The sequence below is a fragment of the Chaetodon auriga genome, chromosome 6, assembly GCF_051107435.1.
Source record: "Chaetodon auriga isolate fChaAug3 chromosome 6, fChaAug3.hap1, whole genome shotgun sequence".
NCBI lineage: Eukaryota > Metazoa > Chordata > Actinopteri > Chaetodontiformes > Chaetodontidae > Chaetodon > Chaetodon auriga.
The window spans coordinates 24,098,462-24,124,921 of record NC_135079.1 but is presented as its reverse complement, the minus strand read 5'-3'; the positions used below and the strand labels follow the sequence as shown (position 1 = coordinate 24,124,921).

The following is a 26,460-nucleotide window of genomic DNA, read 5'->3' as shown; positions in this document are numbered from 1 at the left end:
GTTGAAACCAAATACGTTTTCGCTGAATGAAAAATTGAACAGCTTCTACTTTTCCTCGAGCCTGCAACACTTTATGGTAATTTTTTCTGACACTGATTTGCCTTTCTTTTCTGTACATGCTATTAGTAACTATGAATGACAGTATAAAGTACCTACATCTTCATACATCTTCCATTAAAGTCATTCTTCCATACTAACATTTGAATGGGTCATCAGTGATAAAACACACCCTCGCTCAGATTTACCAGCCTTATTTGTGTGCGTGTATGAATGACCTGTAGCAGCTACCTGTTTAGCATATTGCTAAGCTAATGTTTGCAGACTGTATGTAGACAGTTCGCTGTCTCCATGACGCTTTTTTACCTGTAGTACAATCATACTGTGTTTTACCATCCACCATTAATTTCTAATCGTCACATGTGACTGCAGTTTAGCTAATGTTTAGCTGAAGTATCATAGTTTCATTTTAAGCTCAGTTTTACAGTGTAAACAAATGCTCTGCTTTGGTTGTTTTATCAGTGAGAATTGATTTTCAGTGTACAACCCATATTGGTGAGGGTTGTTCATGTGCTGCTGGAAATCTCCCATTTTTACCTGTTTTGGTCAAGTCCTGGTTGTTTGATCTGTTTTGGTCTGCAGGGAAATTTAGCTGTAGTACAAACATCAATTTTTTCCCTCTGTATTACTACACAGAAATGGATCATTACAGTGTCTAATTTTTGCAGTTTTGGCTATGACTTTGATGATCTCTCATCTTATTACCCAGCTGACAGTGGAGAGATGACAAGAAATAAGGGGAAAAGAAGGAGTGGGTAATGACATGCAGCAAAGATCCATGGGTGCCTGAAAGACCAATTTATAGTTTCCACATTTGAGTGACTGTGAGGTCCCATGTGGTGTAAATCTTGCTGTCTGCCCAAGTCCACACGGATCTATGCAGACTACTGTTCATTTTTATTGGCAGCAATAGAATTATAGTACTCATAGTCACTCATAGTCATAGTCAGAATACTTACACAATAGCTCAGATTTTTGAGCAAGGCAGCAACACAAAAAACATGCCTGATAGGACAAGAAGCAGACAATCCATTGGCAGACAGTAACCTGTCCATTATGCACCTTTCTTCAGTTTACAGACAGCTGTATTAAGGAGCATCAGCAACATTTTGGGTGCGATCACTGTTGGCTTTACCTAAAAAAGACATTTACACAATCTCACTAATGTTTGGAGTAGCTGATAGAAAAGAAGACAAAATTATGAATGGAAACTAGAGATATCTTGTCAAGCTCCAGTTCGGTAGATTTTTCAGTCAGTACTTACTTTCAACTGAAACTCCTTGCAGATCTTTGAAGGCAAAATATGATAAACACACACACGTCAGATTATTTTTCTCAGTACAAGTACATGTTAACAGCCTGTTCTACTCTGCTCTGGTCTGTGATGAAGCTTAGTTTGGGACACAGTTTTATAGATAGAGGAATATGAAATAATCAGACTGCAAGTAAAGCCACTTCTATCCTTAAATAACTTACTACACACCAGCAGGATGCACAGCTGCCGCACTCTCTGCCTCCTTAACCTGCATCGCTCTAAATAAAGCAATCCCCAAGTTTTAATGGACCGCAGATGGAAAACACAGTTCAGGGGCTAATTCATTTTGTGTGTGTGTGTGTGTGTGTGTGTGTGCACGCACATGTGTGTTTTGAGCAGTGATGACAAGAGCTGAGTATCTGTTAGCTGTAGAGTATGTGGTTGTGGAGGAAACATGGATAGATGGAGTTCACTGTACTCTTTTCACATTCATGCAGCCATACAATGTTCCTTTACTAGGTGTGAGATAAGACTCATACGTGCGCACACACACACACACACACACACACACACACACACACACACCTAAACACACATGGTTTCTGTCTTGGCACAGTGCTCCCAAGCTCACACTTATTAAATGGTGTTGGTATTGCTGCAACCTCCCCAGGCCTCTCTTTCTACTGGTGGAGGATATTTTCTCCTGTGTGTGTGTGTGTGTGTGTGTGTGTGTGTGTGTGTGTGTGTGTGTGTGTGTTTTGATGTGACAGCCTACGTATGACAGTGAACCCCCCAGGAAGAGGCAGGATAATAGCTCGGTCTGACTCAGCAAAACGAATAACAGGGAGAAGGAGAACAGGGGGAATAGCTCCTAGCCAAACCTTTTACCATCACATTTCCAGGAGGAAATAAGCACTTCACTGTATCAGTGTGCAATCTGTGACCAATTACTGTGTGTGTGCATAAATGGTAATGCTTCTGTGAGAAGAGATGGTGAAATAATGAGGAGTGCATGCTGTGAATCACAGCCTCTTCACCACTCATAAAGCAAGTCGCTCTCTCACTTTTTCTGTCTTTCTCAAGTGTGTATTAGCACAGAGGAAGAATAAAAGAAGCTATTCTGGATTTGTTTCACTGATGCTGCTTTTCATTTGGCCTAATATCTTTGTTTTTTAAACATGAAATCAGGTCAGAACTAATCAAACCATCTGGAGACGTTCATAAAGGTGGTTATTTGTTCCAACCATTGTGCAAAATGAACTTACTAGTAATGGATTCATTGAAATTGTGAACTATAGAGAGTGAATACAGCAGCATGCAGCAGTGCCAAGACAAAAATCACTTGGAAAGGAGGAGAGAACTGATTAAAGTCTGCATTAGAAATAGGGGTACAAGAGATCAGTTGGGTCTGCCTGGAAAGTATTTGTGCAAGCTGACTGATCATATAGATAATCCTTAAAACTAGAAACTAGTGAGCAAAAACAACCACCTTTCCAAGTTCAATTCCCATGACAAGCAGCATTTTGAATCTGTGCCATTATAAATAAAAGCAGTGTGAGTTTCCTCTTGATGGTCTTTCAGCACTCAGTATCTGATGTGGCTCTTCCTTTAAACATTTTCGATAAAATCCACCATCTCATATTGTACCTCATGGATGTTTGAGGAGTTGGAGAGCTTCGGCTGCACTCACCCACAGTTCAGCCAAAATTCAGATGAAAAAAAAAACAACAACAACAAAAAAGACTGTACTGGGTTCCAGTAAGTGAAAATTATCACACGGTTAATGGTTGTGTAGCCTTGTGAGAAAGCATTTCTTCCTTCTCTGCTTGTTGACGTTTTCATCTGGCCTTGCATGCTTCTTACCAGTGTCTTGTGTGAGTTGATCATCAGTAGATACCGTAACAAACGTGTGGATGCAGTATTGCACGGAGGGAGAATTACTCAAGCCACAATGTGGAGGTGGTCAAGGGCAGGTGTCTTTTGCAATTTTGCAATTTTGTGTGTGTGGTTCACCCCACTGACCCCGCTGAAGAATGGCGTCGTTGACTGCCGAATGTGAAAAAGCACAGTTGGATACAGTTGATTTACTAATGCCAAACAAGTTGCATAAAGTTTTGAAGCTGCTCTTCCTCTCTTGCTGTATGGCTGGGTATCAATGTTACCACAGATACGATCTCAAAGGAGAAAGCAAAAAAACTGAAACACTGTGTGTCAATGGCAGTCTGTCTGTTGAAGCAGTTTGGATGGTTCTGAATTAGGTTTGGTCCTTTGAACCCACTCCTAAATCACAGTTTTTCTAGTGGCTGTATTGAATTTAGTATAATATAAAACTTTATCGGTCTCACGCCGGGGAAATTAAGTAATGTATTAGTTAGTATGAACACACGTCAGAAAATAGCTTGAAAACAACCAGTGGAGTCCTGTGGAGTTTTTGACCACTAGTCTCGCTATGGTGCATGCAAGTCTGCACGTGACCTTGCACAAACACACAGGCTACACGATAAGCATTCCTGCCATTAGAACAGCTATTCCGCTGATTGACAGTTGGAGGGAGTAATGCATAAAGAACTGTAGCTTTGAGCCAACAATGGCAGGGAAGAAGACTGCTGGGGAACATGAATGAAAACAGTGCAGGATTAACGTGAGCAGCCTCTCTGACCAAATGATCACTGGATGGTAAAGCTCTGAAGCTGTTATCAGTGACACAGCCCAAGATCCTCCATGCACTGTAATACTGCAGAAATTAGCAGGGCAGGAATTATACCACAGCCAGTCAGGCAGTGCTGTGGGTACCCCGAGGTGTGGTCTCTCCAACCACACAGCCAGTTCTGCCTGGCCTGTTTTGAACTGGCTGTTCTGCCCTTAATAGAAAGCTGGAGATTTCCTCATTTAAAACTAAATGTGACACAGCAAATAAACAAACTCTCATCATCAGCTGGACATCAACAGTAGTGTGAGATTTCTCCCACTGTGTAAACATTAATGGCTAACCTGCTAGCTAACAGTTAAACACTGTATGTTCTAAGTATTAATACATGTATGCTTTAAAGTTTCTAAGAATATTGCTTCATTATTTTAGTTACTGTGAGATCTGCCTTGCCACGTATCTGTGTACAGCTTTCAGTAATGTTCACACAGTGATGTTGAGGTATGCCCCTGCATTAAAATCCCAAAGGACTCAGTAAACTCACTATCAACACGTTCAAGGGGCGCACATGATTTTTTTCCCTGATGCTACACGGTGCATTAGCAGTGTTATGAGTCTGTTTTTAATCCAGCGTGTCTCTGATCCACCAACCAGTGTGTATTTAAGTAAGAAATGGTAGGTTTTGAAACCTTCCCCTCTCATTCCCATGGTCGTCTCGTACTAAAATAGCACGGCTAATCAACTGAAGCTGAGAGGGAGTTGAGGCGACAAAATGCTAAATCTGTCAAATTTGTATTGAAATGTAGTTGATTTTTATGGATTATATTGATGCTGAATTGACAAGAAGACTGTCGACATATGACACCTTTTGTCTTGAGTTTTTGTGGACACGTGAGGAATTGTTAAAATGTCATGATTCTTAAAGGGAGTTTGGTGTTATATTTTTGATGGAGAGCACAGGGAGCTTCTGTTTAATTCAAATACAGTATGCATATTTTTAACGTTTGTCACCACCACAGAAACTGATGGTAACTGCTATAGTACGATGAGGGTGTCTGACAGTCATTGACTGTGGTTAGCTACTGGTTTGATTAATGGTTTGAAGACCAATAATGTGTGTTTATATTGATTACTGATGGTGGATGATCAGGCTAATTATCAGCTAATTCTCAGTTTCTAACGGCAGTGTGCAGCAAATGGTTGTCCTTTGTTTGCATGTTTTTAAACTATCTTGCTGAGCACGAGGTGCTTGATGGCGTTGACTCCTGATGAAACTTGAAACCGCTGCATTCTCGTGGCCTTTTTTCAGTTTCCCCTTTTATCAGTAACAACAATTATTCACCGAGAAGCAGCTAATATTTCTCTGTATAATATGACCTCCTCTTACTGTCAGCTGTGTGTCTGCAGCGTATGGAGTGACGAGAAGAGATGAGTTGTGTTGTCTCAGCTCTCATCAGTGCATTTAATGTTTAAAAACAGTTTTATGTCATTTTTGTGATGCTCTTACAGTCTCACACTGAAATGCGAATAGTTGCACGGATGCTGAAACTTCTTCAGATTAATCTTGTTGACTTTATTTTATCATTAAAATATAACTATAACAATTAATATTAGCCTTTCACGTTTAAAAAAATCAATCAGACAGCATTTTGTGAACAAGCACAACATTCAGGTTACAGTCTTAATACAGGCCATGCTGCTTTTCAATACAATGAATCTTGATTGCTGATTGGATATCGTTTCATCTTCATAATATGTAAAATCAATTATTGCTATTGCACCACTGGGTTTGGTCGCAATGCCTCGAAAAATTAGTATTTATTAAAGGCCAAAGTGGCCTTGCCCAAAGAAAGAGCTGAATCAGTGGAGAAAAGAAATTGATTTTATGTATGTTAGATTTGTTTCCATTGTTTCCACCAGTGAGGAGCCCAGGGCCAGACAGGACATCAGTTCTGGCTGAAATAATACAGTCCACTTAAATACATTCTGACGGTTTGAATAACATGAGGTGTGCATGAATGGTCTTACCTTACAAATGATGTGTCTGCTGTGGAGGCTGTCAAAGTGGCAAGATAAATGAAGCACACACGAATCTGTTCAGATATCGAATGCTTTAGTCACATTTGCACATGAGTAAAAAATGAGTGTTGTGTCATACAGTCCTTGATAAAAAAAAAAAAACTAAAATAGAAAACAAGAAATATTACTTCAAATGCTGAATAATTCTGTTTGGGCCGTAAGGGACCATTAAAACATGGCAAAACATTGTAAAGTGGAACAATATTTGCTTTGAGGATTATGAGAAAATCCTCTTGTATAAAACCTGTGTGTGTGCGTGCGTATGTGTGTGTGAGCGCACATGCTGGAAGCTGTTAAAACAGATGCCGTTGAGTGGTCCAATGGAAGAGTGAGAACTGACTAGCCTGTGATAACACATTCAACTTGTGTACCAAGAAGACCCCCTGCTGATGTATACGAACACACACACACACACACACACACACACACCCAGGACCCTCTGGTAATGCATACACCGACAGATCAGTTGTTTAATTACAACCCCACTGGCTTGCTTTTGAGAATATGGGGGCCGGGAGCCTTGCACATTGCATGCTCACAAACATATATGTAGCTGGCATGTGCTGGAAGCCAGTAAGTGCTGTAAGAAAGAAGTGGAAGAGGAAGAAAGGCGACACAGAGGGAGAGCATGAGAGTCCAAGGCAGCTGCAGGACTGTGGCTGTATGCCCTGTGTGTGTTCTCCTGAGGGCTGGCGCTGACACCATGAAGCCTGCTGTCCTGGCTAGAGTGGCCCGGGCCTGCCTGGTGACAGAGACACACACAGAGAGGAGGGGTACCCAGGGTGCAGAGGAGTCGCCCAGTCAGAGTTGATTGTTGTGTGACTAATGTCTCTCTCCAGCGTCCATCTGCTGCTGGGCCCCTCTCATACTCACATCTCCTGAGCCTCACTGTGGCTCGTCTTTTAACCCTGAAACCTCTCCTCTTCTCTTCCCGTTCATCTACTCATCACTGATTTTCATCATTATGAGCAGCTACAAATTAATTCCAGTCCCAAGGCACAGTCATGGCAGTGACATTTTTGTTTAATTAACAATCAGAATTTGGTTGCACCAGCTCATCATAAATCCATCACAAAGTTTGTGTGTAAAATCCTTCCTACATTCTGAGTAACTACTGGCTAGTAATGACTTAATATGTCAGATGGCACCATTACCTCTCATAGCGTAGTTTTTGCCCACAGCGCACAAAATTTTCAGAGAAAAAAGGGGAGTGAATGTTGGACTTACATTAGACATAAACACAACTGTAAACGAATGCTAATGTTGCTTCATACCCGCTGGGTGTATAAATAAGCAACTTTTTGCTAATGAATTTGACATATCGGCGTGTTCCTGCTGCCCCTGAATGGCTAAAAATATCAGTTATTGTAAATGCATAATTTCTGTGCAAGAACTTGTTTGTATGGTCCAAACCATTTGCTTTAGTGATGCTTAAATCTACACTTATATTTAGTTCTAACTAGCCTTTGTACTTTTGAACTTACAAAGTTTGGGCTGACGAACAGTTGTTGCAACCGGCTTTATTTGAACGCGATGTCAGCTCTCTGGTTGATTACCTTCCCAACGAGGAAGTAGAACAAATTGCCACCTTCACTGACTTGTTAATAACTAAACCACTTGTAAACATCTCATACAGGAGCAGGGCTTGCAACAATGAAGTTTGTTATAACATTTGCATGTTTTATATGTTGAGTCGTGTCTATTTCTGCATTATCAGAATCAGCCTTCCCGTCATAATTTTACTTTCTTTTATGAATGACACACAGTTATTTACACTATGACATCCAACACCATGTTGAAGTTTCATAGCACGCAGTTGTAGAGCAGTGAAGTGTAATAGTAGCAGCTACTCAGGCTGAATTTGGTGTTTGAAGGCTGTCACACCATGATGAAGAATAGCACTGTTGAGTGTTGTAGATACAATAGAGACAAAATATGTCTGTGGGAATTTAAAGGCCGTTGAATCTAAACGTAGGTGGTTCATTGTCATTCCTTCAGCATAGGCCTTCAAGAGTCCAATCGTTTTGTGAATGGTTTTGAAGTAAAAGGAAAGTTTCAGATCATGGGAAGAGGAAATTCACAATATTTCCACAACAATAGATCTTAAAGCTGCTGACTTCAGACCTGTAGCTCCATTATTTCTTGTGAGTTTTTTCAGAGAGAGCCCTTAAAAGATTTGATTTGAATGTGCAGGACTGCTTTTGTGCTTAAAGTGTTTGTTTTTGTCGGTTCACAGAGCATAAAGAGGGGAGTAGATCAAGACCCTCTCTCTGTTGAATCTGCATCGCTGGTGACATGGTTCACCCAAATTCATGTGATGGACATGCTAATAGTACCTTCAAGCTGCACTGATTCATTTGTTTTTTGGCCACATTTCAGCAGCTGAAGCTGAAAACACTGACACTGACTTCTAAACTTGTTGTGGTTAACATGTTAGCAAAAAAAAAAGACTGATTTACATGTTTAGCGGGCATAGGGTTCCATTGATTGCACTGGTCAGAAGTCGTTTTTTATCCACCTGATGAATGTAAGTCCAGCATTCACTCTCCTTTTAGCTCTGTTTTGGTCTCCACCGTCTTCTCTAGCAGCTAAGTGCTCCGCTGTGCTCTCCAGCTCGTCGCTGTTTGTTTGATGTTTGGTGTTGAGTGTGTCATGGAGAGTGGCTTTATCTGGAAACAGCTGCTGACTGTGGCTGGAGATAAATTTAATGAGAACTGGGGTTGTGGGCGGCCACAAACACCAAAACAATGAGCTAAAAGACACCGAATGGGTGATAATTCTCTTTAGGTTCATCACTGTGACTGCTTTCACATTACACATAGACATTTGATCCATTGTTTATATGAAATATTAAACAGTGCACCTTTAAACCTCTGTGTGATAAGCTGACCCATGTTGGTTTTAACAGGCAGCTGACAGTTGAAAAGTTTCATTGTTTCAGTTTTACTCCTGTGCCTGATGTCACCCTCCTTTAGCCATCTAAGCCAAATGGAAGTAGAGTGCAGAAGTTGTTGGAAAGGTTTTTATGGATGTTGGTCCTTTATTTCCACCACTAAAACATCTCAGAAGTGGAATCATTGTAACATGAATTGAAGATGATCACAACATCTGTTACCTGCAAAGGAGGATTCTTCACTTTAGCATGCACAGTTGCCCATTCTCAACACAGTCACACTGGGTGTAGAGGAGACAAATCTTGCCACTGGTGCTCAACTATACAGTCCGCTGGATGAATGAATCCTTGTGTGAATGGAAAACTGCTAGGGGAAGGCTGGAGGGAAGAAGGGAAGAAAGCAAGGGTCGGAAGTTGGAGAGGAAACGGAAATGAGGGTGAATAGAATAAGCATGGAGAGAGAACCAGACAACAAACTCTAGTAAAACCAGCAGATCTCATTCATTACACATGGCCGGGAGTCTCAGCCAGCGGATGTTTTCTTGCAGCCTCGCAGGGTTTTCCCCCAGGTGTTAAAAAGCATTGAGCTGGGCTCAAGTGTGCAGACAGGGTTAAAATGTGTCCAAAATGTTGCCTGCTGCTTTACATGCTTCAGTTGCATGTGTGCACATGCACAATATCAAGTGTAATTGTGTTAAAATTAGCTAGACCCACACACACACACACACACACACACACCCACACACACACACACACACACTCAGAGTATACACACACTCTGATGTACACTTCACACTGCAGGCTTGTGCAGGCTGTGGCAAGGGACGGAGCATGGGAAGTGTGAACAGTAGAAGACCAGACAAAATGACATGTGTTCGCCCAAGGAGCTGGCACTGTAATTGTGTGTGAGTGTGCATATGTTGTTCTGTGAGTGTGGTGTGTACTGCGCCAACCCTGCTGTTTACCGTGGGGGATTTTAGAAGAATTGTAGGCAGCTGGCATGCCCCTTCAGTTTCTCTTTTTTCTTCCTAAATGTGCTGGTAACTATGTGTAATAGTGGTCTCTGTCTGTCTGTATGTGTGTCTGCATGTCTGTCTGTCTGTCATTCACTTGCTCCACTTACGTGCATGTGGATTTGATGTTAGGCTACCACAGCGGTTTAACAAAATGGGCAATTTCCTACATGAAAAGAAGCAATAATTTCTCTCATAGCAGCTGGGATACGGGCCTATAATGTGTTGATCAGAAGTTAAAGCTGCACTAGAAAATATTTTCTTGGAAAAATACAGACTTAATATCAGAATGAATCAGACGAGAATGGCTCATTTCCATTACATTTGCCCTGTTTTCTGAAATGAAATTCTGGGCTGTGGTGATCACGTGTGTAAAATGTAGCTCGCCTCCTGACTACAGCAGTGAGCAGCATGCTGTAAAGAGAAAGCTGGACTTCCCAACATTAGATTTGTTGACTCTTGCTGCAATGTGGACCTGATAACATACTGTACATATAGAACAGTGACCATATGCTGACATTTGTAACTGAAGCTCATTGCAGCTCACATGTCAGTGTAAACTGTCATTGACTCCCATTTTAAGTAAAAAAAAAAAAAAAAGCCAGACCATGTGGCTTTGTCTTGTGTTGCTGGAAATCAAAACTGTTCTAGTTGTTAGTGCTGTATTGAAGAAGTGGGGCTAACCAGTCATCCCTCACTCTGAAACAAATGGGGCAGTATTTTGAAATTTAAGTAAAACCAGCTCAATGCATCTCAAGTTCAGTACGTCTACGTTTGCGGTGTGCTTCACCCATAGATGTTTTCAAATGTCTTCAGGAACTATGTGACATTGAGCCAATATAGGAACCACCATTGTAAAGTTGTGCAAAAGTTTGATTATTAATACTAATACTAATACATTTTGTCGTCTTTTCTTTTTTTTCCATTTTAGGGTTCCTGGTGTCTGATGTTGGATTTTGGAGCAGCTTGCTGAGGAGTCTACACTCTACCAGCCACTTTTACTGTTATTACCGGTAGCTGGCATTTGGGATTACAATTGTCGAAGCAGCAGCTAGCATTAGCATTCAGTTTCTAGTTGTCCACAGCTGGCTGTCCCTACTGGGAGTTAATTATTGCCCTTAGCATTAAGCTTGAGTTTGCCATTAGCTTTTTATCACGTCACCCACTTAGTGTCAAACCATTGGAATTAGTGCTGAGTACACATCTGCAAATAAACTTCAGCTGCCAGTATGGAGCGCAGTAGCTGGAGCGGCAGTGAGAGTGCAGGGGAGGACATGGACAGACTGAGTGACTCAGGAGGAGATAAGACCATGGATGGGGACCCTGAGGGGGTCTGGAGCCCTGACATCGAGCAGAGTTTCCAGGAGGCCCTTGCCATCTACCCGCCCTGTGGAAGGAGGAAGATTATACTGTCAGATGAAGGAAAGATGTACGGTGAGTGATGGGAGATGGAAAGAAGTTGGGCGTAAACTGCTGTGAGTCACTGACAAAGAGAAGCTTTACATAATAAAATGCAAGAAAAATGACCAAGGCCAAGGCGCTGTGTAAGCCGCAAGCAGCACATTTTCTTATTTCTTAAACCAGCAAATGTTAAGTGCTTGTCCTCTAAATATAACTTACAACTCCAGTTCTAAAAAAGTTGGGATGGTGTGTGAATCATGAATAAAAACAGAATGCAATCATTTGCAAATGAACTGTGTTTACCGACAACAGTTTTCCTAAGTGTTCCTGAGCCCATGTAGTAGCATCCTTCAACCAATCATGTGTTTACAAATCAAAACTCAAATCAAACTTTATTTATATAGTACATTTCATATGTGATAAAATACAACACAAAGTGCTTTACAACAGTTAAAAATATTATAAAGGAAAACATAAAAACAGAGAAAACCCATCCATACCACCCTCTGTATGTACATATGCACACCCACAACTACACACACACACACACACACACACACACACACACAGAGTAGTGAGACATGGACACTGAGGATCGGGGAAAACGCCACCTTTGGGGCCGTCCACACTGAGAGGAGTCGTCGCAGACTATGACTGCAGGGGGCGCCGGCACCCGGCCCTCCCGACTCCGACAGTCAGGTGGACCCCCACACCAAGGTGGGGAGCCCCCCGCCCAGCCGGGCCAAAGCACCCCCAGCAGCAGACCAGACACAGCTCTCAGTGTGGAGGACCCCCCTGAGGAAACACTGGACTTAAAAGTAAAAGTCATGATATAAGATAACTAAAATAAATTAAACAGTTAAAGGAAGAAAATTACATAAGATAATAAAGTGGATTAGATAGGACAAAATACTACAAAATATAAAACAGCAAAATAAAAGGCATCAACATTACATAAAACCTGATAAGAAAGTAAGAAGAATTTAAAGGTCACTTAAAAGCCTGATTAAAAAGGTGTGTGTCCTTTTAAAAATATCAACAGTCTCTGAGGCCCTGAGGCTCTCCAGCAGGCTGTTCCACAGGTGTGGAGCATAGTGGCTAAATGCCGCCTCACCATGGGTTTTAGTTCTGGCCTTTGGTGTGGATAAAAGGCCGGTGCCGGAAGACCTCAGGGTCAAAAGTGGTGAACCTCTCTCCATCCTCACTTGTGAACGACTGAGCCTTTCCAGGACGCCCCTTTCATAGCCAATCATGATACTATCACCTGTTACCAATCAACCTGTTTACCTGTGGAATGTTCCAAACAGGTGTTTTTGGAGCATTCCACATCTTTCCCAGTCTGTAGTTGCTCCTTTCCCAACTTGTTTGAAACATGTTGCTGCACCAAATTCAGAATAAGCAGATATTAACAAACATCAGTGAAGCTGATGAGGTCACACATGAAGTATATTGTCTTTGTCCTGTTTTCAATTGAGTAAATGTCAAGAAGGATTAGCAAATGATCACACTGTTTTATTCATGTTTTTCACAGTGTCCCACCTTGTTTAAGACACTTGTTTATGTGTTTGTATGGCGATGAACCATACTTAAAGACTGTGGATAATTTCCATCGTTCAACACTAATTCACACATTGCGTTGTGGTAGAGTGTCACATCTCTGCACAGTGTTATGAACACATGCAGTGATTGGCCGAGCTGTTGAAGTGTTCGCTGTGGTGTGTCAGACTATGAGAATTACTGGATAGACGACTCTGTGTGTGTGTGTGTGTGTGTGTGTGTGTGTGTGTGCATGTGTGTGTGAGGGGTGTCTCCCAGAGCCTCAAGTGTCAGAGACACAGAAAGACGATCCTTAAAAGAGAAGAAATATAGGTGTGTTGTGGGCACATCGTGTGTACGTGTGTGCATCTGAGAATGAGCATGATGCTCAGAGATAGAGTATATATATTTGCGCGTGTGTGTGCTGATGCATTGCTCATGCTGTGAGGACATAAAACTGTTTGCACAGTCACATTGTGGGGACTTGCCTTCCTTGATTCCATAATGGTTTGGGTAAGTTTCCAGGAAATGAATTTAAGTCTATGTAATGTCCCCCAAAGTGATGAAAACCTAAAGTGTGTGTGTGTGTGTGTGTGTGTGTGTGTGTGTGTGTGTGTGTGTGTGTGTGTGTGTGCGTGCGTGTGTGTGTGTGTGTGAGAACTAATAGAGTGATAAACAGATGGTCCTCTGGCTGCCACCAGCTGTGCCTCTCTCTCTTTCACTCTGTTGTTTTTCTTTTCTCTCTCTCTGTATGCAGAGTGCACTCTAGTGATTTCTCTATGATACTACTTGGATTTTAGGCTTCTGAGCATTAGATTAAATCCCAGACATCAGATACTGTACACACTTGATTTTCCATACACACTTGATGAAGTCTTGCTACGGGGCCTTAATGATTTTAAACATAGCCTGCATGGCCAAAAGTATGTGGACACCTGAAGATTCAGTTGTTTCCTTAAGCAGCAGTAGCATTAGTGAGATCAGGCGCTGATACTGGGTGGACTGGCTTTCAGTCTATGTTCCAATTCAACTGGGTTGAGATCAAGGCTCTGTGCATGCCAGTCAGTTTCTTCCACAACAGACTCATGAAACCATCCATTTAAGCCAATCAATATTTTCATATTAACAATGGGAGAGAAATGACTACGTGGAGTGTGGAAGGTGTTGCCTGCCAGGACAAAGCCACAAGAACAATCAGCCTTTATCTCTACAGAACACTTTAACGTCTTCATCAGCCTCGTTTCCAGCTGCAGCAGGAAGCTGTTGTCAGCGAAAAAGCTCTGATAAACCTGCTGCGCACTACTGGCCCAGCACCAAACAGCAGACAGACTAAGCTAATGTTTAGTTTGTGAACATAATGGGGCATTTAACCACAGAAAAGTTAGGGGTTTCCCTCAGGTATTGGTGGGGACAGCAGAGTTAATATTAAGCCAGGTGACTAGACACACAGCTCAAAATCAGTGCTAATGTTAGGCCATGTCTGCTGGATGTATAAATAGCCAGCTGTTTTCTAACATGTTCCATCAACTTTACATGACTTTACAACAACTTTAGAAGCTGTATAGATAGAAATAAATAATGTAAAAAATATTGTAAAATATGTCAGCATTGCATCGCAGCATGTTGCACAGGCCCCAAGTCCCACAGGGGGACTCTCAGTTTGAACAAGGGGGGCAAACCAGGAATAACAGCCGCAGACCAATAGTACACAACAGTGTGTTATGGACACAGGTGTCCACACACTTCTGGCCACATATAATCATAACGCATGTTTGCGCTGTTTTCCAAGAGAAAGGCAGAAAGGTTTTTCCTCAGCAACATACTATACACAAACAAGCTTGTTATTGTTTTGTTTGCCATTCAAACCAAATCCCAGTGTCCTTAATGATGGTTTTACAGTTTCCTTGAGCATTACAGTAATTGCACAATGAGTGCCAGGTGAGTATTCCTACAGAAAAGAAATGGGTGATATCTGAGGTAGGGGACCTATGTGGGTCTAAATATACCCCCCACTAGCTTCAGGGAAATGGACTGAAATAGAAAAGAAAAGGGAAAATGTGCAAAAGTGCTGGGATTAACTCATGAAATCATAAATGGATGCGTATAAAAGGGATAGAGAATAAAAAGGTGAATAATAGCGCTATTATCCTTTGCAAAGGTGCAGCAGAGGTACAATGTAATGGCCTGTGGCTTTGTCCCCTACAGAAACACCATATGGATCTACTGGACAGATATGAAAGTCATTTAATTGGTATTGAACCTTCTGTCTCTTAAGCTGTGGTTCAGGGACATGTTCAAAACAGACGTATTATAGAAGGCTACAACATACTATGAATGGTAATGAAGTGCAGGCTGTGGCAATGAGCCAGACTACAAAAACCTCCCAGACATCTTCAGTTGTTGTCATATTGTATAAAACATGCCTATATTTCCTTTTAATGCTAACTGAAATTTAATTTCCTCTAACTGGAGGTGGTGCATCACATCCTTCATCGGGGCTGAAAGGTCTTGTTGAAGTGGTCACTCAGCTCAAAATGTGACTTGTTTTGAAGGAAGTGATGCAAAAAGAAGTAAGACATCCTCTTAGGTGAACGTGGATGTGAAAAATTCCCCCCATTTCTCCATCTGTTTCCAGGTCTTGGGGATACTACTGTATGTGTAAGAAGGTATATAAAATATTTTGTGGCTCCAGTGGGAGCTGTGCAAAAGAAAAGAAATGCCTCAAGTGATGACAGTTGAGTGTGACTGGAGTCAGTTGGGACTGACGAGCACAGGTTTGAAAAGGAAGAAAAATCAGGGTCTCTGCTAGAGACTGGAAACACAAGGGTACATTTGCTGCTACAGGCACAACACACCTGAATCTCTGACCGAACTGTTGATCGATGTAGGTAATACAGGCAGAAAGTCTTTGCAAGGAAGAGTGAATTTGATCAGTGTTATCAGAGGGCAGTGCTAAATCACCGAAGTACTGAACATCTTATTTTGTGTATCTTATCGTCTAACTTGCCGCTATTTAGTCAGTATTGAGTCTCAGTGCTGATGAATGTGTGATGATCAGACGTGTCCTTATGAAAGTTTTCTCACTAGATTTCATTGAAACAAAGGCAGTAAGCTGGTCATGTTTTCGGCCATTTGGGGGAAATCACAACAGACTGTAAACAAAACATTGAAATATTATCACATTATAAAGCAATCAATTAATCCATACTTGTCAACTATTGAGTTAATTGACAACTATTTTGATAGTTGATTGATTGGTTTGAGTAATTTTTAAGAAAAAAAAGAGTCACATTCTCTGATTCCAGCTTCTTCAAAGTGGATATTTTCCAGTTTCTTTGCTCCTCTGTGATAGTAAACTGAAAATATTTCCATTGTGGACCAAACAAGATATTTGTCATCTTGGGCTCTGGGAAAAAATGATCAACATTTTTCACCTCTTTCTACATTTTATAGACCAAACAATTCATCGATAAGTTGAGACAACAACTGAGCGATTAATCGCAGATGAAAATAATCATTGCAGCCCAGAAATGTTCTGACCACGGCAAAATAAGAGCACAAGGAAACACAGGCAGAGTTTCTGCAGATAAATACACAGCCACACACTTCTCATGAGAGGCATTACATTTGTATCAGTCTGAACATTGTTTTTTTAAGAAAAGTATACCTTTAAGCTGTATTAAATCCATTATTTACTCCCCTGTCAGCTGTGCTCTGTGCTCCACAAACCCCAAGGGGAACTATCTGGTTCTTTAGCTGCTAAATGCTCCTCTATATTCACCAGCTAGTCGCTAACTTCACCAAAACCGCTGTCTGCCGCTGCTAGAAATAGGGTCGATGAAATCAGGTGAGATTCAACCAAAGCAGTAAAGATGCTAATGCTGCTCCGTGTGTATTGGATGTGTGAATGGGCAAAAAAAAAACCCCCAACAATGAACAATGAGCTGGAAGACATGAAATTGTTCTGTAGAGCTGCGGAGAGCCACACAGTCTTGTGATAATTCTCTGGGTTTTGCCACTACAAGCAACTCCTTCACGTAGTAGAAATAGTGACAGGTCCAGCATAGATAAAATAGATTGGGACATAATACCCATCCCTAAATGAATACAGAGGCCACTCACTTTCAACATTCTTCAGGCTCTTAGAGGCAAACTAAGGGGACACAACCACACAAGGCTTTCCTCCTCTCAGTGCCTCTTAAATAAGTCACACACTCATCCATTGTACCTTCAAACTGCTGTCGGATGCTCTCAGGTGATGTCACCACCTGTTGCACTCTGCAGGTGATGTCATCTGGTGGCAAAAAATGTCGAGGCTTTGGTTACTGTTTAAACGAACTGGCACTGTAATGAATGAAAGATTAACTGTGTGGTTAGCAGGGTCAATGACGTTTTGAGCTTTTGCACCTGAATTCAGTGAGAAACTGCTACCAAGAGAATCTCCAATTAAGACAAAATCCACAAAAGATTTCTCATCGCTGAATGCTGTATGATTGACAGGTGGTGTCCAAGTGGAGACCAAACAAATGAGATGAGACCTCAGGCTCACCACTTAAAAACACTTGAAGTGTCCTTTGGATGTCGTAACGAGCCCAAACTCCTACATTATTAGTTTGGCATTAGTGAAGCCAGGCTGTGTGTCAGAGTTCAGCCCCTGTGGTCTGTGAGGTCTTCCCAGGGTACACAACAATATACAGCACTCCACTGCAGCCTTGTTAGCGAGCACAGTCAGCAAGGCTTTGAACTTACTCTGAAAGGGCTTTCGAGCTATTCTGTAAAGCAGCTGAGCCTCTTAATCACTGCTAACTGAGCGCGGGGACAGTAAACTACTGCAGCAATGCTTTTATAGAAGGCCGGAAAAGAAAAGGAAAATATTTCAAAGTACAAAAAACTATCCAGGAAGCTGCAGATTTGGGTAGATTGCTTACTCATTCTCACAAGTCTCTCAATGCCAAGTGACTAATCAGTTGATATTTTGTTTCTAGTGTGGTGTTTACATGGTTGCTGCCTTGTGGAAAGTATCACATTTCAATCACTTTTTGGTGATTTGTCGGTTTCTTTCTCTCATCACCTCATTTGGACTTCATATTCACATTTACTGTAAATAGAGTCACGTTCTGATTTTATCATATTATCCAAAATCTGTTTCTTGTTAGTTTCTCTTTTGTGGATCCTCTTTCATGTTCTTGAATCTTTATAAGGTGGTTCAGAATCACCGGACTAGCATGTGTATTCTGTGTTTTTCCAGTGTGTCGTCTCCCTCAATATCTGCTGGCACACACGGGCTTCAGCCTGGAGACGGGGGGTGGGGGGTGCTTCTGTTCGTCACGGTTAATGACCATCTGACTTTGGCCTTGAAGTCTTTCACTGGGCAAGTGGAGAGAGAGAGAGAGAGAGAGAGAGAGAGAGAGAGAGAGAGAGAGAGCGAGAGAGAGGGAGAGAGAGGAAAAGGGAGGGAGCAGAAGGGAAGCCCATTCACTACAAGAGGGACAGAGGAGGGGAAAAAGGGAACAGCCAGAACAGAGGATGGATGGATGGACAGAGCGGGGGAGGAGGGTGGGTGTGTGTATGTGTATGTGTGTGTGTGTGTGTGTGTGTGTGTGTGTGTGTGTGTGTGTGTGTGTGTGTGTGTGTTGGAGAGTTTTGAGAAAGAGGGAGGGCCAGAGCGAGGGATGTGTGCCGCAGGGTTAGTGAAGGATGATAATTCACCGTTAAGCCTCCTAGAAAGACCAGCTGGCCCCTCTGGAGTCAGATGTCAGCCTCCGCAGCCAGGACTCTGTGTGTGTGTGTGTGTGTGTGTGTGTGTGTGTGTGTGTGTGTGTCTGTGTGTCTGTGTGTCTGTGTCTGTGTGTATGTATGTGTGTGCTGGCACTCATGCATGTATACACATGCACGTGTGTGTGTGTGTATTTGCGTGTGTGTTGTCGTCAGTCGCAGCTTTTGACTGCTAGAAGGAAAACACCTGCATAGGGAGCTGTAGATTTTATCAGTCTAAGCTCCCTATCTCAGTGAGAGTGGGATTGGTCACACACACACACACACACACACACACACACACACACACACACACACGCACACACACCATCTGCTAGTTAGTTAGGGCTATTGTTGCGAGCCATTTGGGTAGTGTGTAGAGGTTTGGCTTTGTGCTGATCTTGACCATCAGTTGGCCAGCTGGCCTGACTTTAGTTTTCCACTTGGTCGGAACAGAAAACAGGCGAGGAGACAAACCAAACCAAACGAAGCCACGCAGCCCCAAACGTGCTTGTTAGCAAACAAGATAACAGTCAAATTACATAATTTCATCAAATATTTAAAACTAGCAGCCATCTCTGACTTTTGAGTCATAAGCTGGTCAGACTTTGGGGACCACTGTAATGCAACACTGTATCTATCAACTAATGCGAGCATACACACACACACACACACACACACACACACACACACACACACACACACACACACACACGCTTCTCTGTCACAGGTTTTCTGGATGTGGTTTTCGGCTTCTTTTCTCTTTCTGTCTCCCTCTCCCTCACTAATCTATACAGCCAGGTCATGCTGAGTCTGCTGTGCTCCCCATTGAATGGGTTGAATTATTCAGCATTGTAAGCGTGTGTCTGTGTGTGTGCGCGTATGTGCACACACGTAAGCATGGGTACAGCTGGCCTGCTGGTTCCTTTAATCAGGGGACGGCCGGTCTGCATGAATGCCTGTATTGTTGGGTCATGTGTATTCAGGGCCATGGCGTGTGTGATTTTGTGTGTGTCTGTGTGCGTGTGTGTTAGTGTGTGTCTGTGTGTGGAGGGCTCAACAGGGGTATCTGTGATTACAACGCTACTATGTGAAACTGCACGTCACAGGGTCGCCGGTTCAACAGCACTTAATCAGCCACTAAGTTGTTTGTCAGGGTCATATGAGTTCTGCTTGTGATTGCCTGTGAGAAAGAAAGATCATATAGGTTCATTTGTGTGCGTCTGAGAATGACTGTACGCATTTGTGTGTATGCATGTGTGTGTGTGTTGGAGAGAAAACAGCATGCATGTTTCATTTGTATGTTCTGTGTCTTTTCCCTCTAGGTCGAAATGAGCTGATAGCTCGATACATCAAGCTCCGAACGGGCAAGACGCGGACGAGGAAACAGGTAATAATGGGAGCGTGCATTAAATCCAATCACGCTGTCTACAGTATGCATCACAGCATATCACATTATACAGACATAATGAGGGAACTGTTGGGATGAAAAGACTGGTTGAAAAGCTCAACTGTAATGGTCAATGGTGACGTTTGGGCAAAGAATAAAAGAGGTGGAAGAATCTTTACTTAAGTAAAAGTCAGAAATGCCACGGTTAGAAATACTCTGTTACAAGTCCTGCTTTCGACATCTTGCTTAAGTAAAAGTGCAAACGTATTAGCATCAAAATAGTAATAGTATTAAAAGTAGACATATTCCTTGTGGAATGGCACACTTGATAATTTCATTTATGATATTACTTGATTCTAATTGATGATGCATTCATATGTTCATCACTTTGATGTAGTAGCTGATAAAGGCACATTTTAATGACCTGGAACACTGCTGGTTAGCTTGGCTTCACTTCTAGTAACATAATCAGAATCTGCAAAGCAGCTCAAGTCATCAAATAAATGTGATGGAGTAACATGTACACTATTTCTGTCTCCGTTGTAACCGAGTAGAATTATATTATCTACATTCCAAGATGAATGATGAATCGCTACAGCACTTTAAAGTATGAACCATTTGTGATTTTAGCAGACATAAACAATGATGACTTTGTGTTGCTGCTGTACCAGTTTTAATTGTATAGTAGTGCACAAAGTGTGTCATCATGAGTGTTGGCCTCTGTGTTAAACAAGATATCCACCCATGCTCTCTTCTAATGTCATCTCTCTTACTGTTTGGCTGGAATGTGTGCAGCTTAAAAACACTTAGTCCGTCCCTTTCTGTCTCGATGTCTGAGCTCAAAGGCCTCTTCGGTCAAGCTGTGACATCATCTACAAAGGTCTTGGCTGTGTGAGAAATGATGTTCATTCAGTGGAAGATTTTGATCAGATTTGTATCATTGCAGTGTGAGGTGTATGTGCAAATGAACAGCGTTTAACTTCCCTCCATGTTGCCTGCACCCAGAGCTCCCCAAGATGTTTGAACTAAAGATTGTACCATACAAAAGGCCCCAAACTCAGATCTAACTGTCAAAACTAGGCTATGCTGATGAAATACCCATCAAGATTCCGTTACCTCATTGCTTATTTCTCACCTCAAACGTTTTCAGATACATATATTAAAGTATTGTTTAGATGTAATACATGATTGTTTGTGACTCAGGTGGCCGCCATATTGTTTCTTGCCTGAAAATGCAGTGTTTAGTCCTGATAGTAAGCTCACACACACACAGGAAATGACACATGAATACACTGCTGTCCATATTTACTGACTGACACTGATGTCACTGGAAGACTCTTCCAGGCTGACAGGTGCCATGTATAGGCGATACTGAATATTTCTTGGAGCACTTAGGCAGAAATTTCATTCCAGTGTTGCAGCCATGAAGGCCGATGTGGTTACATGGAATAAAAAATATAAGATCGCTTTTGTGCATTTCAGCAGCAGGTTTCGTTAAGAGTACAGTTTACCCTCTGAAACACATTTGTTTAGATTTCCCGTCAGACCGTGAAGTGGCTCCATCTATATGTAGTGTCATCCTAGCATCTTAGTTTTTGGCCTGTGTTCCCAGGTGTCTTTTTGCTCTCTCAAAAGATGGGCATAGATGAGTCTATTCACCGTTGTCAGGGGAGTAGTGTGTGTGTATGTGTGTGTACCCAATAGTCCTTTCATAACCATGGCAACTCACTGTTTGGTCCTTCCTCCTCTCTTTTCTACCCTCCAACCCCCCTCCATTTTACCCTCTCTTCTCCTCTCCTCTTCTCTCCTCCAGGTATCCAGTCACATCCAGGTCTTAGCCAGAAGAAAATCCAGGGAGTTTCAATCCAAACTAAAGGTAAGGGGGTGTGGGGGGGGGGGGGGTAATCCATTACATTTCCACTCAGGCTTTGGCCAGTCTTTACTGTGAAAAAACCTCTGTTGTTCAGGAAGTGAGGTTTTTTTCACTTCCAGTTGGTCTGGTATAAATGCAGCTGATTAGAGAGGATTAACAATGATGTCCAACATGCATGAACGGGCAGAAAAAGCGCCACCTACAGAAACTTAACTTGAACAGAAACACAGAGGAAAAAGAAAAAGATGTCACAATATTCAGCACAGCGACGAAGGAGTGATTGCTGGGAGATGGAATGGAAAAATGCTGCAGCCATTAGCACCATGAAAACCTATAACAATACTGTTTCAATTACAGACGTTAACCTTAAGGTATTAAGAAAACGCAATAGGAATCAGTTTACCATCTGCACTTCATCACATCAGGCACAAAAGCAATCTGAATTCAGTGTTTGTCTCTTGCTAGTGAACTTTTCACTGTGGCTGGATGGATGCCTGTCACTGTGACTCCAGTATCCTGGGTGACTAATTAGGCCGGCTAAGGCCAATCCTCCTTCCTGTCGTTCTCTTATATCCATACATTCATTCATTCGTTTGTACCCTCCACGTCTCCTCCTCCCTCTTTTATTCTTCCTCACTGTTGGTTGTAATTAACTTCATGTAAAGCCACAAAGGGGTGCTTGTTTTCCGAGAAGAGCCGTCTGAACTCTGAATGGATACAAAGCGAAGACCGAAGTGATGTTTGCTGTCATAAAGTAAATGACAGATGGTTGATTAAAATTGGTGGTAAAGGTTTTTTTTTTCCAATATAAAACTAACATACAGTTTGCCAGTGTGTTGATGATGATACAGTATATGTGCATGTGCTGTTTTCTTTAAAGTTCTATTGTGAAAACACATTCTGGAAATGGGAAAAGGCAAGAGTATGAAGTAATGTGATTGATTAATCATGAAGTAATTATTAATGTGATCTGTAATGTATAAAAAAGAAAGCACCTGATAAAAGTGAATTGTTTTAACTTCCTGGAAGACTTGTATTGTAGATGTCATAATATCATGATCCCTGCAGCTAATTGATGCATTATGATTATTTCCTACAGCCCAAAGTTACATTTCACAATCAGAAAACCCCAAAGACAATCAAAAAAATGTATTCAAAACCCCAAAATATTCCATTTCCATACTCCAACGATATAGAACAGAGAAAAGCAGCAGATCTTCACACTTGAGAGGCTGCAGCCAAGAAATCTATGGTTTCTGTGGTTAAAAGATACATCTGCTGATATTCTATATACTTCATTTTGTCAGCAAATCTAATGAAAAGACCAAAATCAACAATGACACGATCCTACCAACAAGATTTTTACTAAATAAAACCATATTTGTGACCTTAGAAGATCTTCATCTTCAGCAGGAACAAGTGGACTTGGGGCTGAGAGAAGGACTGACGCATTATTGCTTGCTTTATCCTTTAGTGTTACACGATTAATAGATTATCAAAACAAGGTATTAATAAATAATTAAACCATTAATGGATTGTCTCTGCATTATGAATCATGGATTTGTTCATAGCTCATCAGAATTGTACAGTCTGATGTAAGAGCTGCCTCAGCTGTTGGATTTCCCGTAAAAACCAAAACTCATGGGTTGGTCGTAAAAATGAGTTGAGGTCAAGGATGTTATCAAACCCATATGGTTCCTGGTATTTAATATGAAAATCCAGCATGATTCCCATCTCAGTACCTCCTATAATGTTATCACCTCCCCGAGGAGGAGAGATTTATCTCAGTGCCAATTAACTAGAGTGAAGCTGCCAATTAGTGATTCTCCAGCTATTGCAGTGCCTCTAATTCCATTTCATTCTGCTGTTTTCTGCTCGGAGTTTCATGTTGCTTTCAGTTCAGATGTTACAAATGAGCCCACAAGTTCAGACTTACTGTAAGTCTTGGCCTGAGGCAGCGGCCACGAGCAGTGATGTTGACTGAGTTATGTAAGGCACACGGTTCTCTTATGTGCTTTGTGCTCGCCGCTCACCACTGTTGGTGCTATGACTTCCCCCCTGGGCCACAAGCCAGACCACCACACCCAAACTACACACGCATAGAGAAACATACAGCGTATTCCCAAAATCCTCTGCAATATCACTGCTAGCCAGTGTAAGGTAAAGCATGGGATTTAGGCATGAACACACATGGTTGGACATTGTTGAGTGTTGGATTTTGCTGATAATTAGAAAGGTGTGAAAGGTTAAATCCTGAAGTTAACCAGGCCTTGTCAAGATCATCCTCAAAAACATTTAAATAGTTATTAAGTAGTTAAGTTTAGTTCAGATTTTGAAAGTCATCACTCAAAATAATTCCCATCAGTCTTCTGGACTTTAGGAATTTCCTGCTTTTCATGACTGACTGTGGTGCCCTGATGTTCACTTTCAGTTTGGATTTGAATTGTGTAGGACCAGAAAGTGGAGTGTATTCATGATGATGATGATGATGATGATGATAATGTGTGTGTCTGTTGCCGTGAAGGACCAGAATGCCAAGGAGAAGGCTCTGCAGAGCATCTCCTCCATGTCCTCGGCTCAGATCGTCTCAGCCACCGCCATACACAGCAAGCTGCTGCCTGGAATAGTACGGGCCAGCTTCCCTGGCAACGCACAGGTAACCCGCGCAAACACACATGCGCACTGTCGTGTTGTCATTCATTTCCTGGACGCTTACCCTAACCTTAACCTAACCTTAACTCATATTGTTTTACGTTATGAGGACTTACGTTATGAGTCACAGTGTGACTGTGTAAACAGATTTATGTCTCCAACACATGAGTAGTACATGGTCTCACACACACACACACGCACACACACGCATTTATTCTCTTCAAATAAGTACAGGAAAGGCAAGTACATGAGTAACAATAAAGGCACATGTTTGTACATGTGGTGGTCACATTGTACATTGTGCTCAGTTTGAAGTCCTGATACACACAAAACAACACCAGTCCAGTGTATTAATGTGTGTGTGTGTGTGTGTGTGTGTGTGTGTGTGTGTGTGTGTGTGCGTGTGTGCGTGTGTGTGTGTTTTCAGCTGTGGCAGGGGATGATTCCTGGAGGACAGTCCAGCTCCACCACAGAAGAGTAAGTCTCTCACCTTACAGACTCATGTCTACCTTAGCTTAGAGTCCGTAAACTAAATTCAGCTTGTCTAAAGGTCAGCTATTCTAACGTTCCTGACAGCAAGCTGCTGATCGTTTTTCATTCACCTTGTCTTCTATACCATTTATATGCAAAGGAAACATTTCAGACAGCCACTGTTGATAAATGCTATTTTACAACCAGAGCACCTTCCTGTCATTCCAGGATCAGACTACATGACATCACCCTAATAACGACCCAGTCCTGAGCACTCACACTCTGCGCACATGTTTGCAGCTCACCCAGACACTCGCTCACATGCTTTACACTAAGAGGAAAGGAAAAAGGCAAAGTCCACCTACATCGTCCGTTGATGATATGAAATTGTGTCAATATATGCAAACATTTGTTGTTCCCTGACACCTTAACGGTCACCTATGCAGCCCATTCAAGTTCTAAAAGTCAGCAAGATACAGTATGACTGTCCAGAGACCGACATACAGCTTGATATTTGCCAATTTTCCGCTAATGTTTACGATTCAGAAGAATTTCTGAAGATCACCTAATCTGACAGTGAGTGTCTGAAGCGATGTAGTGTGGTTTGATCCTGGCAGTAGTGGATGTTCCTCACTGTGTTATCATGTACAATATGTTGGTGGTTCAGGCGCTGCTACATAGGCACTGTTTCCAAACTTCAGGATGTGCATGCATTTAATTTATTGTAGCAGATAAAAACATCACAATAATCTTCCTTAAGTCACTCATTCATAAACCTCGAAATGTACTCCTTCAGACTTCTGTTTACACATACATCCATCAAGCATGATCATCTCAGTTGATATCTAGGAAAGCATTGCTGTGATTTTTGCTGACTCACGTGGCTGATGGCTAGAGTCTGTCTTTCCTCAGCTTGTCAAACACTGACTGATTTTATTGTCTAGGATGAATTCCGTATGCAGACTTTCACATTTGGTGGATTTGGATTCTCAAACCTACTATCCAGCTCATTCCATATCTTACATTAGTGTCTTTTCTCGTGGCTAGTGGGGATCATTGTGCTTCAAACCCTTTTCATTTCATTGCCAGCTGCTGTTACATGACCATGTGATGATGATGATGATAATGGTGGTAAATTGGGCCTGTATAGCTTTTACTGAACTCAGAGATGCTCTTGACATCTGTGCTCCTGCTACTGTTCATACAAGACACAGGAGAGAATTCCTTTCTGTATAATGTAGGTACAATGCGACTGGTCCTACGGTGGCCTTATTCGGCCTTTATAATGCTCTCCCATCTGTCTCTCTGTCTGTCTCTGTCTCTGTTTTTCTCAGTATCAAGCCGTTCTCTCAGCAAGCCTACTCTGTGCAGACAGCAGGGACCACCACAATCTCAGGTGAGTGGGACCACAGTACAATTATCTCCTTTCTGTAAAGCGA

The 26,460-nt window shown here is 41.9% G+C and overlaps 1 protein-coding gene across 2 annotated transcripts in view; it reads left to right on the top strand.

The window, feature by feature from the left end:
• Positions 1–26,460, top strand: part of LOC143322054 (transcriptional enhancer factor TEF-1-like) — a 44,546-nt gene that overhangs the window by 6,506 nt on the left and 11,580 nt on the right. Inside the window, exons 2-7 of one of the 2 annotated variants that reach the window (XM_076732936.1) lie at positions 10,876–11,378; positions 19,961–20,025; positions 21,839–21,901; positions 24,423–24,554; positions 24,978–25,027; positions 26,356–26,417. In XM_076732936.1, the coding sequence (XP_076589051.1) occupies positions 11,174–11,378; positions 19,961–20,025; positions 21,839–21,901; positions 24,423–24,554; positions 24,978–25,027; positions 26,356–26,417 (577 nt within the window). In that variant the 5' untranslated portion in view covers positions 10,876–11,173. The remainder of the gene's footprint in view (positions 1–10,875; positions 11,379–19,960; positions 20,026–21,838; positions 21,902–24,422; positions 24,555–24,977; positions 25,028–26,355; positions 26,418–26,460) is intronic. The other variant, XM_076732937.1, reaches the window with a different exon arrangement.